General features: G+C 43.2%; 1 protein-coding gene across 3 annotated transcripts; it reads right to left on the bottom strand.

The window, feature by feature from the left end:
- Nucleotides 1–3,923: 3,923 nt before the first annotated feature.
- TFAP2C (transcription factor AP-2 gamma) lies at nucleotides 3,924–17,002 on the bottom strand. Of its 3 annotated transcripts, none has more exons than XM_044661132.1 (8): nucleotides 16,973–17,002; nucleotides 10,064–10,522; nucleotides 9,846–9,851; nucleotides 9,442–9,493; nucleotides 8,030–8,252; nucleotides 7,370–7,488; nucleotides 4,998–5,139; nucleotides 3,924–4,209 (listed from the first exon to the last, which is right to left on the bottom strand). In XM_044661132.1, exons 1-8 carry the CDS (start codon nucleotides 17,000–17,002, stop codon nucleotides 3,924–3,926), a joined length of 1,317 nt encoding a protein of 438 aa, XP_044517067.1. The 3 variants fall into 3 exon arrangements, with proteins under 3 accessions (XP_044517067.1, XP_044517066.1, XP_044517065.1); XM_044661131.1 differs by lacking the exon at nucleotides 16,973–17,002 and adding an exon at nucleotides 12,692–12,741; XM_044661130.1 differs by lacking the exon at nucleotides 16,973–17,002 and adding an exon at nucleotides 12,692–12,741 and having other exon boundaries at nucleotides 9,610–9,964; nucleotides 10,410–10,522.
- Between the last annotated feature and the right edge of the window lie 551 nt (nucleotides 17,003–17,553).

Below are 17,553 nucleotides of genomic sequence, written 5' to 3'. Positions count from 1 at the left end.
CCTGGCAGGTTGATTTCAGTTTAGCATCCAAGGAGCATAGCACTACTGGAAAAACTGGGCTCAAATCCTATCTAGATACTGACTAGTGTGTGAGCTGTAAAGTCATAGCCAGATTTCCTTTACCCAGCTAAACAGGCTGATTTGTTGTGAGGATCAAATGAAGAGATAGTGTTTTGTAAACTTAAAGGGGAACCACTGTTATTAATAGCTATTTCTACAGACTTTGGGAGTTTTAAGCATCTCATCGTCTCACCTAAGCAGGAAGATTTCAGGAACCAAAAACACTTTTGGGTAGCCATCATTGAAACTGTTCTTACATAAGGAGCAAAACTAATTTGGTCCCTTACTCCAAAGGGACAAAGAGGAATAATATTCATTTTAGGAGCAATCCTATCAATTGCTAAACAGACCAATTTCTTTCCCTTTCCCTCTCATATAATCCCCCCCACTCCAACCCAAACTTAACTCAGGTGGGAGACAACCACAGTGTCTTTCTGTAAAACACTCCCTCCTGAGAGTTCATTGTAAGATTTTAAGTATCCAAACTGTCCATTAGCCCAGCGGATCAATGTGTAGCTCCTTTAAACATTCCAATATAAATGGAACTAGTCAGTGTCACCCAATAGAGGAATAAAATGTAAGAATCTATATTTCCTCTCCCGGAGGGCCATTATTTCAGAGCCCAGTCATGTACACTAATAAAAAGCTCACATTGTGTTTTAAAAGCCAATCTACAATGGCCCAATGTGATAACTTGATTGAAATGTGTTGTCATTCAGGAAAGGAACCAACTTAATAGAAAGTACAAGTATAAAGATTGGCCATGAACAATACATGTTCAAGTCATTCACTGCTTTAGCCTGATAAAGTGAGGAGGTAGGAGGCCTGGATAGATTCAAATGAGCAAATAAGGAGAGGTATGTTATTTTCAAGAATGTACCAGGTGGCTTAGCAGATTGAGAACTTAAGATTAGGGATAAGAGGTCTTGGGTTCAAATCAGATCTGATATACTCCCTAGCTGTATGACCTTGGACAAGTCACTTAACCCCATTGCCTAGCCTGGCCTTTACCACTCTTCTGCCTTGGAACCAAAGCACAGTATTGACTTAAGACTGAAGATAAGGCTAAGAAAAAAAATACTATACCCCAATAGAGGAACAGTACTTATATGTAAAATTAAACTATATACCCCTCTGTTCCTCTATTGGGATGTATTTTTCCTTACTTATGACAATACCTCATTCTTAGTACTTATATAAAACTAAACTATATACCTCTCCTAAGAATGAGGTACTGTCTAAGTAAGGAGCCATGTCAATGGGTCTTCTGGATAATTAAGATATCTTCCCTGGCACCATGTCTGTAGCATTTCAAGAAAACAAAAGTCAATCCATTATCGCCAGGAATAAACATTAGATGCCATAGAACTTGATGGTTCACTATCTAGGAAGCTCACAATATGAATGAGAAATAACTAGTACAGCACTCAGGGCCCTAAGAAACTTCTCAAAGTTTCTATTGAGTCATCCCTATCCGCATTCTTTCTCCTCAATTGTCTTTGGGGTATTTCCAGTACATAGCCTAAATTACAATTAGGCACAGTTTTTGCAAGCCAACAAAGATGTTGAGGAGAGAATCTCTTTCCCAAAACAGTCATATTTCAAAGCAAGGATCCTACATAAGGGGAAAAAAAAAATCACTCTCTCATTCCCCAGATTTCCACTTTTTGTTAAATAGTTGCTTCAGCAAATCAACTGTCATCTACAAAAGAGACTAACCAGATAAATCAATCTAGAAACATTCAGTGGCCCAGATCTAATCATTGCCAAGGCACAAAATGTTAGGCTAACAAAGTATAAACTAACTTTAAAAGAGCCTCACAAAAGGACTTGGGAAGAACTATGAATTAAGGACTTAAAAACCAGAGGTAGATGGATCAAATGGCTTTATCCAATGTGGAAAAGCCTACACTGTTTCCTTTTGAAAACAAAGCCACACTAGTCAAACTATAAACATATCGTTTCCTGGAAGATATGCCAGGGCACTTAAAACTTGAAATCAAATATTGGCAGTATGTGTCCAAGATCTCTGCAAATACTCTCCCTTGCCAGTCTTTCCTTTCTCCTAAACTATTCAAAGAGCTTCCAATCATTTGTCTACAGGGACAGCAGAGATGATTAAACTACCTTGAATATAAGATAATTTTTACTGGAGATATATAATTAAAGTTAATTGAAAACATTAATATCTTGTATCAGGCTGCTTGCATTATGCTAAAGCCCCATCCCTGCCAGAGAAAAAGTCTATGGTCCTTGTCCCTTAGGACTCTCCTGAAAACAAAATGACTCCAAGATTGCCTTAATGAAAAACACCAATACTCTTGACATTTTTTTTGCCCATCATGTTAACTAGCCTCACAATTCCATCTACAACACTATGCCACCATACCTTCAGTTGTGGGGGGGAAAAAAAAACAAAAGCACCAACCACACATCCAAAAACTGTCATTTAACCAAACATCCACTGCTTTGCTTCTATTGAGAATATTTTTATTATTATAGTTATCATATACACAACAGAATTATATCGGAAACATTTACAAATAGGCGGTGATTTAAAACCTTGGTCACTCACGCACACTAAGCCCTCACTCATTTTTTGCAAGGAGCAAGTCATCAGGGAGATGTTACAATTATTGCCTTGTGAACAAACAGAGCTTTGATTAAATAACTTCAGTGGCAAGAATTGGAATTTCCTGTCCAAAAGTCAAAACATTTTAAATACCCTGTATAGCATCTGTACTTGTTGTGCTTAAACCTAAAAGACATTTAGCTCACCCCATTCCCTTTTAAAAGTCAGCAAAATTAAATTTGAACCCCATTAAAAAATTTAAGTTCACCAGTATTTACATATCCCATTAAATTACATATAAATAAATATGTACATTCAACACACTCTTTTCTCTTAATACACAAAGCCATCCTGGTAACTTTTTTTTGCCTTAAAAGGCAAAAAAAAGAAAAAAGGAAAAGTTAATAAAATGTTATGTGCCTAGCATTTTCAAGTTTTTTTTTTAAACAGACCCGATATAAATATTCAAATAAAGCTGATATACCTTGAGAGAAAAGGGTCTCCCCCACCCAAGACATTTCAGATTTAGCACTAATTTAAAATTTTTTAACACACACACACACACACACACACACAAAAAAAAAAAAAAAAAACCCACCTACAGCACAGACTTTGACTAAAGTTTTGAAAAACCTGAATTATCTCCTTTGGAAGTTAAGTGTGTCAAATGCCATCCAGTAAAACAAGATCAAATAGAATTATATTTTTCCTTCATAGGGTAAAAGACTTGTGATCTGGGAAGCTTAGATAACCGTTTACATAAAGTTAATGGAGATATATCATATCTAAACACCATAGTCTAATACTGCAAAATGGTTATTGTTGATATGGAAAATTTGACTTAAAAAGGAATTATTTCTTAATTATAGTATCCAAAATACTCTACCCCCTTGGCTATTAGCACTGGGAATTTTAGAGGTTCAAAAGCTTTTTTTTTTTTTTTTTTTTTTTTTTTTTTTTTAGCACCACTTTTAGAGCAAGGAGGAAAGGTGGAAAAGGGATAAAAGGTTTAAGGAGTAAGTACCCAACAAGTACCCAAAGCTTGTAGTCTTCTGATAACTTGTCCACAAAGTTTGGAGATATTGCAGCTTTAGAAACACAAGACTCCAGAATGGGAGGGTGTGTAAATCATGAAGATCCTGAATAAGATGATGTTTAATAAAGTAACAATTTTTTCTACATTGTCCCCTAGGCAAGAAGAACATCCCATAGTCTGTGTTAAGGAGAATAGTTTCAGTCCTTTTCAAACTTTTCCCCAGGCTGTACTTCCCTCCACTGACCCAAACCCTTTCTATTTCCGGTGCTTATCCATTTTCTCAATAGTTTTGTTAGACTCAGGGGGGCTTTGGTCGCCTGTGTTCATGTAAGTTTTGTCTGCTATTTTTAATGCCTCATTTAGGTAGTTCTGCACAGATGTCATGGCTGCACATATGGCCGCACTCCCAAAGCCATGCGTTATTAGACTGAAATGAGTCAGGCAGCCTTGGATGGCAGGATCCAGAACTGGGTTGGGCCTAGAATTTCCAACAGGAGTCCGGTCCTGAGTGAGAAGATCTGTGAATTCCTTACAGATTTGTCTAAGAAACAGAAAGAGAACAGAAATCACCATGAATAGAAAAATTTCAAGGCACAACGAAAGACAAATACACCAGTGGACGTATCATCTAAACACTTCTTTGGGAGTCGGGGAGAAATCATTATGTTCTCAAGGGAACCTACAAATTCTCATGGAGAACTAACTACCTGGGGACTGTGCCAAGCTTCCCATCTCACTTCAAAGAAATTTCATCTTTCAAAGGTTAGCTATTTTCCCGAAACCAATCTTTTGGTTGTTATTTGATTTTGTTTTTGCCAGCATGCTCTTCTGCCTTGAATTCCTACTAGTTCTGCTTCATTTACTGTAATTTTAAAATCAATTTAGTGCTAGTTTGGGTGAGAAGCTCTTCAGCTGCAGTAAAATGATTTGCAATGGATAAGCAGCAGCTGAACTAGGGCATCTCATTTAGCCACATGTCACATATACATTGAGCCTCATCATTACAACATCTGAAATCTGTTACCCAGACAGAAGGTGCACATCTCTTTCAACTTGGCAAGCCAAGTCACATATTAAAAAACACATGAGGAAATACAAATAAAAAAGATTTTTAAAATAATGATTTTTTTTTTGAGGAAGTCTTTTGGGAAGGAGTCACAACCGTCCCTCAGTTGAAAACATTCTATTTTAAATTGCTCAAAGGCAAGCTTCAACAGTAAAATATATAATCTCAATTCTTTTGCTCTTCTTAAAAAAAAAATCACCTTTTTTGCCTCAATATTAAAACACAAAAAGAGATTGTTGCAAACAACCTGCTATAGTACTCACTTAGCAGCAAGCAGCATGTTCTTTCTGGTTCCGATTTCATTCCGTCCTAAATGTGGTCTGGTTAAATAGTCAGCCACTGCTTTAGAAGGAAATTCAGTTTCACAGACATAACCAAAATCTCGGGCCAGATGCACAGCTTCACCTACAATAGTGAAACAATTCCTGTCAAACCCAAGCCCAAAGCAAACCAACTATCAAGTGTTACTACTGCTAGAAAAAGACCAAAAAGTTCTATCTGCTCTTGTTTCTAACACAACAACTTGGCATCTGGAAAATGCAAAATAAACTTAAAACCAGAAAAGTAAAAACTCCAAAGGTTCAGGAGAGACTAATGAAACAGCCTCTCCTGCACTCATTCAGTGTTGGCCCCTCAGACCAACAATATTCAATATACATCAGATACCACCTCCACCTCAATTCAGACTTCTCTCAGAATGACCCAGTTCATTAAATTCCATAATAAAATTTTAATCAGAGTAAACTTTTGAGTCATATAACTTAAAACCAAAATTATTTGTTAAATGCAGCCTCTCTGAAAGGCAGCTGGAATAGGGAATAGGTTGAGTTCACCATGGAAATTAGGAAGTGGTGGGTTCATTCAGTCCCACCTTTGTTTGATACATACTGATCTGCTAGGTAAATCACTTAAAACCTCCTTAACACAAAACAGAGGGGGCAAGAAGGTGGTACAATGGATAGAAAGCCAAGCCTAGAGATGGATGGTCCTGGGTTCAAATTTGACCTGATACTTCCTAACTGTATAATCCTGGGCAAGTCACTTAACTACACTCCCCCCACCCAATTGCCTAATTCTTGCCCTTCCCTGCACTTCTGCCTTGGAACCCATGTACAGTATTAATTCTTAAGACCAAAAGGTTAGGATTTGTTACTGATTTTTTAAAAAAGACAACAAAGTACCCAACAATATAGATGGATTGCTATATCAAAGAGGGAAAAAATCCAAGCCTTTATTTAAGAAAAGGTAAAGATGGAATAGTAGACGTATCTAGCTAGAAGACACTACACAAGCATATCACGTTCTGTCTCCAAGACTCATTTCAACATATTTTTACTAGCAAAACTTTCAAGAGGATCTAATTTCATTAGTGATTAGATTTAAGTTTGAGACTAATGTTGCTCCTTCCACAACCAAAGAACTGTCTGCCCAACTGATTTTATGCACACTTTTGCCCCCTTATGAAGGAGGGAAATAAACAAAACTGCAGGAGATAAGTAGGGCTAAGAAAAGGACATCTCTTTTTTCAGTTCATAAAAAGTCTGCTCAAAAATATCTGTATATTAAAACTACAGATATATACAACAAATTGACCGGAAGCCAGACAAAACCATTAAACTAGACTGAAGCAATTGAATTTACAATCGGCTCTCCCCTGGCATCACACATATGGCATGAAGAGGGGCAACCTGGTTGGCGTTTTAGTCTGGCAGGTCCACCTGTATCCAGGGAAGAAGAGTATCATCCAGAAGGTAGCGCTTCCATAAGTCATATTCCTTGCTGACTCCCCCCTTCCCCCACCCACAAGGGAGACCAAACCACCCTGATCATTGGGCCAAGATTGGAGAGTTTGCTCAATCTTTATACTACAATCCTCTCAGTGTTCATTCAAGTCCATTTTCCTCCTGAATATAATATGCTTGAGTTGAGGTTTTTCTTTCTTTTTCTTTTTTTAAAAGTTGTATTTGTTTGTGTTCTTGGACACTTTCCAGGGGTCTTCCACTGAGAGAGGCCCAAGCCCTGTTCCCAGCTCGGTATGCCAAAAAACAAGTGCTACAGGCTCAGAAAGACTGGGGGGTGGGGGTTTGGTTTCCAGATCTGAGGTAGAGGGGTCACAGTGATAAAGGAACTTTAAGACTCCCATGCAAAACAGCTTTGCAATTTTGCTATGCCAATGCTATAAGGGTAGAAGTTTTTCCTTCTCCATACTACTAAACTCTTGAAACTACCTATTTGATCATTCAGAACCTGCAGTAACTATGCAAGGAATGAACAAAAAACTCCAAAATGACTCTCTTCAACTCACTGCGCCCCTACCACCAGTAACAAAGTCTTTAGTTTAATTCTTAATATAGAATGGAAAATGCCAAGTCATTCAAGTTTCAAAGGCAAACATTACTTTTTTAAATAATCAATATAGTTAAGATACTAATATCTGGGCAAAGAATCAGAGTAATTGCTCTGCTTTAGGAAAATTACCAGCTAGTAATTTTATGTACCTTTTACAATTTAATAGCTTACAAAAAATTCCCTAAGAGATGCCTTTTTCTTCCACCTAACATGCACAACTATGGAGAAACTTATGGGGGAAAAGAACCACATGCATTTTGAGGAGCAGTATTAATCCAGTACTGACCTTCTACCAAAGAAGTCAATAATGTCACATTAGCAGCTTTTCTTCTTCCAGCTGGAAGATTTAAACCGATTTTATCCAACTTTTCCCGCAAAGATCGGCCTCCATTCTTGGATTTGGCTCTATAAATAAAAAATAATGAATTGTCAAATTTCACTAAACTTATAGACTATTATTAAACAGTTTGCATCTGCTTTCAGATGACCCCTTTTCTGTAGCTGTGTCACTTTCATACATTGCAAAACCAGAATTAAGGAGAAACCAACATGTACACTCTTAAAAAGACAGCAGTTATTGAACACAAAACTGAGAGAAATACAAGTATGACAGAGTAGAAAGAACAAATCGGATGAGAACTAGATATTTAGACAATAGGCATGAAGAAAACACCTTGGGGACTGGGTCTGGTTCTTATACAGCATGGGAGTCAGACTTTAACTAAATAATAACTTGCTGTTAGACCCATTTTAGCACTTGCTTCTACATTTAACACTTTTCAAAAGGGAAATGTATGCTTAAAACTCTCGAGGCTATTAGAATTCAGTGTTAAGATCCAAAGTTACATAAAATGTTAAAAATACTTTCCCAGACCTTTTATACAACAACACCCCACCAAAGTTGGGTGTCCAGGATGAATACTACGTAAAGATGGTTTTCCCATACCTTCTCAAGACACCACCTAACAGGGAGGCATTTAAGCATTCGGGAGAGGAAAGTCTTCGCTGGACCTCAGCTACAGTCACTTTATATTTCGAGGTGGAGCTGAGAAGAGAAAGTCTTCCAGGAACTGAACAAAATACTTCATTATGATTAACCACTGATCCTAGCATCCCATCTTTCTGGCAGGGGAGACCCAAGGAGTTGCTTTTGGTCATTGAAATAGGACCTGTGAAAAGCAAACAATGATATCAAAACACTTTCAAAGGTTGTTATCTAAGATATCATTATGTCTGGTGTCCAGAACATAATAGGTATTGAATAAATGCTGGAGTTGACAGATGATTGTGATTTTACTACCTTCATTTTATAAGTCACTATAGGGATGCTGAAACAAAGAGGGTAGGGAGAGATTATGGCCAAGGAAGGCAAGGTGTCCCAAAATTTCTAATATTGATTCTGCTACCAGATTTTTTTCACCATTCTGGAACTCAGTTGTACCTCCAGCATATAGTAGGTGCTAAGTAAACCCATGAAAAATTCCCTTTTAGGAACTGAGTATTAGTCTTTGATTCTAAGTAAATAAATGTCAGAAAACAAAGCAGATCTCCAAATTTCTTATACTTGGACTAATTCTCTAGCAACTGATTGTCTATCCATAAGACTAAATCCTTTTTTTTTTTTTTTTAAAGCTGCTTGGTACTCCTCTTCAAATTAAATTCATTTCCATATTTAACATTTTTCAATCAAACTCAGTTTAAAAAGTATTCAGTATAAGATGAAAAACTTAGATACTGAAAGAAATAATATTTTTATCTGTCACAAAAACCTGTCAGCTTGTAAGATTTTCATCCACTGGGTTTCTAATTTTAAACATGCCTGGGACAAGTTACTTGCAAGTTCAAATAAAAGTCTTAGTCCAACTGAATTGAAAGTGATCTCACTATTCTTAAACCAAAATGGTAATAACTCATTTATATTCAAATCAACCAGCAACATTTTAGCATCTAGACAGCCATAATGTAAGTTTCTCAAGCCAGAAACAATGGCATTATAACTCAAATCTCTTTTCCCAATAGGGTGGCAAAACTACAGGTAGTACTGAGGCAGTTTAGCTCAAACCAAGTCAGGCAATCAAATTTCCCACCACACTATACACTACCATAGCCTTTCCCACAACCAATTTCCCAGTATCTTTCACACTCTACCTTCCCTCACTATAAAATGTCAAACTGCCAGAGAAATCAGTTCTATTTCTTGAGGATTCTGCACTTGAATACAATCTCTCTCTCTCTCTCTGACACCTTTAAATGTCTGATCCAAATAGATATAGAGGCCATTTATACCCAAAGCATTTTTCATTCTACCTAAGTCTGAAAAGAGTAAAAAAGAAAGGTAGGGAAGGCTAATTAACGCACCTTTCCTGATGACTGTCTGATCATGCAACAGCAAATGTTGGTCTTCCACATTCTGGGGGAAAGAGGAGATAGGTTTGTTTAGAAAAGTAGATAGAGCCAACCTTCGAGACTTTAAAAAGGGCAGAATTGGCCACTCTGGCTCTGCCTAGAATGCAAAACTGCCCTCACCTGAACATCTTCCATTTGATGGGCCATGTCGTGTAAGCCCAGATTTTCCACCAGTGCCGCATCTAGCCCGTGGCCGTGAGGCTGTAGGAGCAGCTCTGAACGTCTGTAGGTCTCCCTCCTTGCCCCAGGTCCTCCGGCATCCAGCCCAGAGAGGTGAGGGACAAGGCCTGGCCTCGTGTGATGGCTCAATCCAGCTGGCTCCTGGTTCTGGCGGCTAGGCCAAGCCTGTTGCTGACTGGCAGCTGGTGTAGGTTGATGCAGAGGGTTGATGGAGAAGGGGTCACCCAGGTGGGAGTACGGGTCAGCAGACTGTGAATAGGGCAAGGGCTGGTAGGGCGGGGGAAAGTAAGGCGGATGGAAGTCTGACGCTCCTGAATGTGAAAGCGGTAGGGCTGCAGGGCTGTAAAGGTGCTGGCTGACCGCTGGGAGGTGAGGGTTCCCATTGCTNCTGAACATCTTCCATTTGATGGGCCATGTCGTGTAAGCCCAGATTTTCCACCAGTGCCGCATCTAGCCCGTGGCCGTGAGGCTGTAGGAGCAGCTCTGAACGTCTGTAGGTCTCCCTCCTTGCCCCAGGTCCTCCCGCATCCAGCCCAGAGAGGTGAGGGACAAGGCCTGGCCTCGTGTGATGGCTCAATCCAGCTGGCTCCTGGTTCTGGCGGCTAGGCCAAGCCTGTTGCTGACTGGCAGCTGGTGTAGGTTGATGCAGAGGGTTGATGGAGAAGGGGTCACCCAGGTGGGAGTACGGGTCAGCAGACTGTGAATAGGGCAAGGGCTGGTAGGGCGGGGGAAAGTAAGGCGGATGGAAGTCTGACGCTCCTGAATGTGAAAGCGGTGGGGCTGCAGGGCTGTAAAGATGCTGGCTGACCGCTGGGAGGTGAGGGTTCCCATTGCTGTTCCCATTGTGCCTATCCTGGAAGAAAATGAAGAGCGATTGGAGGATAAGTAAAACCCCGCTACATCGAAAACCCATTTAGGACATTTCTCCTCAGCCTCTATACTGTTCTCCCTGATCCCAGTCTCACCCCAAATTTCCCTCTTTCCATCCTACTCATCCCAGATCAGTGTCGAAGCAGTCAAGAGGCCCCACCCGATTCATAAGGCAATCAAACGGTTCGTGCGGGGCGCGCTAGGTTTAGAGCCAATAAATTCTCTAAAAAAGGGGAAAAATGAATACTCGGGGGCTACTCAAGTAAAAGCCACAGGGCTTGGGCATGGGGAGGTCAGGCAATAGGGGTATAAAAAGTAATGATAAGAATCTTTTCTTTTACTCGCCGATTCTCAATATCCCCTAACTTGCGGCGCAGAACTTCTCCCACGGCAAGAACTTACTCCTCACCCGATCTGGGAGTCAATTCCGAACACCAGCTACATATAAAGTACATAAACAAAAGTCGTCCATCCCCACCTCCCCCCAAAAACCCGCCTCTTTCCCAGGCCCACTGAAGGTTTCAAAGTTTCAAGACCCACCGCGCGGTTCTCCATGTCCTTCCGCGACTGCACGCGAATCAGGATCGCAAGGAAAGAAGGTAGCGCATGGTGGAGGGCAGAGACGCGCAGGAAGGCTGGGAAGGTACTTTTTCCAACTCCCAGGACACCTTCTCACTGTGACGAATTGAGTGGAGGGACATTTGGGTGGGAGAAGGGGTCGCGGCTGATGTCACATGCCTATTAAAGCCCAGCCGGGGAAAAAGGACAGATCACTCAGATGCTACTGGGGCCAGGAGACGGAGGTGACATCCATCACCGATGAAGGAGGAATTTAGGGCCAAAGTTTAAAAAAAAAAAAAATGCAACGCAGTCGAGGCGGGACTGCAGAGAAAAAGGCAAGAAGAGCAAATCTCCTTCAGAGACTAGATTTTTTTAAAAAAAATTCCCGGGGAACTCAAGCTAGCCAGTGGATAGGATCCGGGCTCAGTTACATGTGAATTTTTCGCGCCTCTAGACTTCTTAGCCAGCGAGTCTTATCCCGAAGGCCAGGGCACCTAGAGATATGTTAACCATCTCAAAGAGGCTGTTTTTCAGACAGGAAAAGCAAGCATCAATTTTTCAACTGGGGGGGGAGGGGGGAAGGAACCGCGACGCTGCGCGACACTTCATCCCTAGTTTAAATGGCCACCATCAACCTCCCAGTATTCCCAGCCCGAACCGTAGCTACCGGATTGGATTTTTCATGAAGACCCCTGTCCCCTGATACCTCTTAAGGTATCGGTGGGTCTTGGGAGGACCCAGGAGAAAAAGAGGGCATCCTCCCCCTAGCGGAGGGAAACAAGACCTGCATTAGAGTAAGTCCAGTTACTCTATCCCCGACCCCTACTGCCAGTCCCACAGGGCGTTCGGTCCGGTCTAAGGCTCTCTCCCTAGAGCTCAACGCCGCGCAGACCTCGCCTACCTCTGTGCGTCGTCTTCCTCTTCCCGCTCCCCGGCTCCCTCCTTCTCCCTCCCACTCTGCGAAGCTCCTAGCTCAACCTGTCAAACAGGCTTTTTCACTCCAGGACGCTTACGGCCTCATCTGTCCTCCCCGCCCCCCCTTAACTTTTTACGTTTTCTAGACTTCTGGATTAAATATTGGTGAGACCCCTTATAAGGGACAGCAAGGGAACTGGAGGGATTACCAACCCCGCTCTTTCACAATTTCGTTTATCGTACCTCCCCCTTTAGATCAAGTAGGCATGAAAAAAAAATGAAAAGTTCTCTTTGCCCCTCTTCCAAATAAACCAGGGATAATTCCCACTATCACTTTCTTCTCTCCGATCCCTGGGCGGTGATAGGTTAAGAGCAAGATTATTGCTAGACGCGCTCTGGAAGTGATAAAAATCACGAGCGCTGGACTTCAAGTTTGTCGGTGGCCCACGACTTGCAATTATTCACCATCCCCTCCACTTTAGAGAGCGAGTTCCAAAAGGAACTTCATTCTCTTCTAGAGCCCTTTAATTTCCTCCCCTATTGCTCCCTCCTAAATAGCACATTCTCATACTCCTGGCGCGCTGGGCTCGAATTCCTGGAACCTCGGTTTCCTAACTTAAAATCAGCCCGCGGGCACCGGGTTCCCCCATCCCCGCCCTGACTGCGCCTTTCTCACCTCGCAATCCTCTTCGTACTTGACATTGTCGGCTAATTTCCACAACATGGCGTCCGGAGTACCCCAAAATAATCGCCAAGATCCAGGATCCCCCCACCCCCCAGGTGGTAAATCCAAAGTTGGGGTCACGGTCGCTGGTTCCCCGCCCCCCAGAATGACTGGGCTGGGCTCTCGGTCCCTCCTTCAGATGGACTTCATCGGAAGCTTCTTCGGGGAGGTACCGATCTCTTTCTGGAATGGTCAAGGATCTCAGCCTGTTTCAGCACTTCCCCCGCACCCAGCCAGCCTTAATGGGAAGGGAATTAACATAACTCCTCCCCCGGGACGGCGCAGAAAGCCCAACTTTCTGAAGACACTGCGCCAAACCAGCCAGTCACAGGGCCAGGCCGGGCGGGCCCCACCCAGAACTCCTCCCTCGCCCTCTTTTCTCGGGCGCTGTGCGCTTTGGCCTGGCGTCCAGCCAAGACCCACGCACAGAACGGAGATAGAAGGGTGGAAAGGGGGTGTAAGAGTGGAGCCGGCGCTTCAGAGCGCAAACTGCACTACAAGGACAAGTCCGTACGCTAAAATGAGCTTTTCCTAGCACTGACAACTCCTACTCTAGCATTCTTTATTGATTGTTTGGGCGGGGTCATTGTTTTTTTGTGAAGATACTTGGAGTAAAAAAGCAGGGTGACTTGCTAAGGGAGTAAAGTGACCGAAAAACATAGTCCAAAAAAAAGGAGCATAAGGAGTGGGGGTTAGTGGTTAGTTGGAAAGCCCAGCCGTTCTGAAAGGAGCCCACCTTTCCGGGTAACGGTAAGCAGATGCTCTAAAGAACTACTATCATCTCCAGCTGTCTAATAGTTCACTTTTCGACGGCGTTTAAGATGCCATTTCTTTCAGTTCCAATGCAAAGGAATACCACATTACTTTGTTTATTCCAGGCCTCGAAAAGGGTCTCAGAACCGTTTGGTATTTGTTATAGCTTTAGTTTCCAGAGCCTCGACTCCCAATTCAACTGGGCTTCCCAAATAAGTTTTTCCATGCTTGGACCAGAGAGGAAAGGGATCTCCGTGGGAATGGCTGGGGGGGAAAACACACACACACACACACACACACACACAGAATAAAGACCATCGAAATATGTCCCCAGAAAAGAAGCGGGGGGGGGAGGGGAGAATCCGGGAAGGGAGAGGAGATATGGGAACCCTAGCAAATGTTAAGTCAGCCAAGTTTCCTAATCTTCTACTTAGAGGTAGACAATTTGGGGGAAGAACAGAATTAATATAAGTACATTGAAGTTATTTCAAACGAGGGAGTCGAGAAGAAATTTGTGAAATCATTTTGTAACACTGCATGTCTGAGTAATTGGATTTTATTTGCAATGAGAATTTTCAGGTATAATTTAGTTTTGCTCTAGAAGACTTTTTCAAGATACTAAATATTATTTTGAGAAGGTGGTTCAGAACCATATCGAATATTGGAACCTATTGGAATACAATTGTACCGACCCTGTCTACAAATATAATATTGGGACTCTATTCGATCACTTCTTATTTTGTTATTTAATCAAGTTATTTCTTACCAGAAACTAAACTTTAAAAAAAATTGTTTTGTAATCTTTCTCTCAATGCATTTGAAAGGCAGAAGATAACTGGCCAATCCAGAGCCAGAAGTCCTTTCAAATGCACTGGACAAGATCAATTCTAATTCACAGGCTTAGAACAAAATGTGCAGTGAGTAGGAGTCTCGGGGAGATTAGAATTTAGCAATGACTCCTTTCCCTCCCCAACTTACACCCTAAAAATACACTGGGGCCCTTGTGGGAAATCCCTTCCAAAATGTGTGGAGCGGGATCAGGGAAGCAGCAGAGATACAGCAGAAGGCCTCAGAGAGAGCTGGTATTGATGGGAGGTGGGCCCTCTCGCCCCATTTTAGGGTAGACCACCCCTTCAATGCAGCTAACTCCGCCTCCACAAACCCACCCCTATTCCCTCCTAGGTGTAGGAAAGGCAGGATTCAAAGGCCCTCTTCTTCGCTATAGCAATTACTCCACTATAAACGCACTTAAGAACCTTATCCCTTAAATCTTACAATAATATTTTGGCAGAGAGCTGTAGCTAGTCATTTTTCCATACTACATAATTTTCGTCTTAAAAACAAATGCCTTTAAAATGAATATCTCCCCCCACCCCCCTCTTTATAAATGCTACATATACACAGAATCCCCAGGCGTGGGGGAGAAGCTAGGAACATATATATGGCGTAGTAGGGAGATAGTGAAGATTCAAAAGTTTACATTGCTCTTGGTGTTCCCCCCCATTCCCTGGGATCTTCCCAAGTTTTTTTTCTAGGGAAGCCAAAAGCATCGAAGGAGATAATTCCGGTCCTGGTATACACAGGTTGCTCTGAAGTCCCTTAAAAATTCCCTTTAGGCTGGGAGAAAAGGGAGATAAAGAAACCGGTTTGAGGAATCACTTTAGACGCGCGGAGGGGGGGGGGGGTGTTACAGCGGAGGGAAACATTCTTGGAGAGGTATTTGAGGAGACACACCACACAATACTATGTTCCTTCCACCTTTACAAAAACTCGAAGGGTAAAAATCATATATTGTGCGCCTACTGTGTAGTTAGTACTACTCTTAAAAGGGAGAGATGCAAGTGCAAATTTTAACTAAGACAGTCGCTTCCCTAAACGCTTAGACAATTGTCTAGGTGCTCTATACTTGGGCGGGAAGCAGCTAGTTTGAGGGCCAAAATGTCATTACAACCACCCCCTGCCAGAAACCTCTCTCCTCAAAAAATATTCTAATCCGTCTTTTCCAATCTCAGAGACAAATCGAACACTGATTAAGGCCCTAGATGGACTACTACAGTGCCTGTACACAGTGGGTACTAAATAAATGCTTCTTGAATCGAAGGAGGTTCCAATAGGTCAAGGAAGAGATCAGCCGTCTTTTGCTTTCCTTTCACCCCTTAATAAACAGGGATAAAATTGTATTAAAAGCATCTGACGCATTGATACCTTGTATTTGCCAGGAGAAGCCTAACTTTTGCGACTTGTACTTTCCTACAAATCTAAAAGAAAAGTCTTTCTACCAAGTTTACCGCGAAGCTTGGAATGATGCAGTGCTGACCGATGCTTCGTCCACCAGCCACCAACTGCTCCCTGGTGGCAGGAGACTTCCAACAGTCCTATTTCGTTTGCAATTTCTCGGCCTTAAAAACCTTCTTTCCTTTAAGTACGAAATGGCGCTTCTCCGATCTATGGATGTTTTCCTTGGAGAAGCGCTCGGATTCACTAACTTAAATATAAAATCGGAAAGGAGATCGCCCAGCCATCCGGCTCGGCCGACAGGGGAAGAAATCCTGGGAGCGCTCGCAGCCTCTTTAATCCCGGGTACAATCCTCGCCTCGCGGTCTTCGCACCCGAGGCGGGCACGAACCACAGAAAGACTGAATCCCGCTTCTCCCTGCAGGGTGCGAGGCGTTGGCTGGGGCCCCTCTAGGGGAATCGGGCGGCCGCACTGGGAACGGTGGCAACAGCCACACCCCTGGATTTGGGCAGTTTCTTTCCAATCTAACTAGATCCCAGACCTAAATACAAACAATGCGAATACAGAATCACGAACTCTTTCCGTTCCCAAGAAGTCTCCCCTCTCACCACCGCCCGTGCAGGTGGAAGGGTCTGGAAGAAAAGGGCCAAAAAACAGGTAGGGAACAAAAACAGCAAAGCGCTCAAGGGAAAACTAACTTCAAACAGGTGTTGCGCTCCAGCTCCAGCCCGCTGAGCCCCGAGGGGGCGAACGGGCTGCAGCTCCAGCGATCCTACCCCTGCGGCGGGACAGCCAGACCGACTCACTCCTAGGCAATTGGCTGTTGGCCGCTCCAGTGCAGCCAGGGCGACCGGCTCCCCTCTCCTCTTTTGGTCGCCCCTTAGCCCCATACAGATCCCAGGGAAGGATGGAAAGAGATGGCCTCAGGCTCCCACCACCTTCCCCTTATCCGCCACCGAGTCGTCGCAGGCTAAGTGTGCATAGTTCAGGCAGAGACCCTGGGACAGAGACATTCGAGATAAGTGAGGCTGGAAGACTCCAGAGCCACCCCTGTTCTCCACTTCCCCTGCAAAGTCAGCCAAGACTGGTCTAGACTCATTTTGCTTGGGAATCTACTCTAGTCCTTCCCAATCTACTTGTCCCTAGCGTGTGAGAGGGGGAAACCCGGGGCCGCTTCTCCAGCCTAGGCCCTCCGGCGCTAGAGCGCTCGGCGCCGCTCCCTGTGAGCAGTTAAAGACACATACTTGCCAATCGAGTCTCCCCAGCAGAGCCATTCAGCCTCCCAGTGGGGAGTCGAACTCCTGCAGCTGCTGCCGCTTTAACTGGTCGACCTGCCACTGGCAGAACCCCACACCTGGGAGCCAGGGCCGCCCGCCAGGTGCGCATGCGTGCATAGAACCATTTCCCCACCCCCCAACCGCTATCTCCCACCATCCGCAAAAACTACAACTAGCACACCCAACCACACCCCACTCACTTGACCCACCAACAATCAATCCCAGGCGAATTCGTTTAAGGTAGTCAACTCCAGTTCATATTTACTGCTACAGGGTCCCTTCTCCCCGCTTTCAGGGCATGCAAGGTCTCCCCACATGCGCAGGTATATAATATAAACAGTAAGTAAATGTAGACAGACCCACGAAATCTCAGTAAACATACATGCATAACTACATGTATGTTTGTATAGTATGTAATCTACTAGAACCCACATAGTCTCATACTCCGTGTTAGCACACACACAAACATACTTAGCAGCTCTACTAAAGCATACACTAGACAAAGGCAGAAGATGGTCAGCCAAGCTTAGGGACCAGAGTTAAAGTCC

The sequence above is a fragment of the Gracilinanus agilis genome, chromosome 2 (assembly GCF_016433145.1).
Source record: "Gracilinanus agilis isolate LMUSP501 chromosome 2, AgileGrace, whole genome shotgun sequence".
Lineage (NCBI taxonomy): Eukaryota > Metazoa > Chordata > Mammalia > Didelphimorphia > Didelphidae > Gracilinanus > Gracilinanus agilis.
The sequence above is the reverse complement of the archived record's forward strand: the minus strand, read 5'-3'. Positions and strand labels throughout refer to the sequence as shown.

Coding starts and splice junctions, on each gene's coding strand:
- TFAP2C (XM_044661130.1), bottom strand. CDS start 12,739: ATGTTGTGGAAATTAGCCGACAATGTCAAGTACGAAGAGGATTGCGAG. Junction 9,965..10,409: donor GGAGCGTCAGACTTCCATCC/GCCTTACTTTCC, acceptor GTCAGACTTCCA/TCCGCCTTACTTTCCCCCGC. Junction 4,210..4,997: donor AACATGCTGCTTGCTGCTAA/GTGAGTACTATA, acceptor TCTGTTTCTTAG/ACAAATCTGTAAGGAATTCA.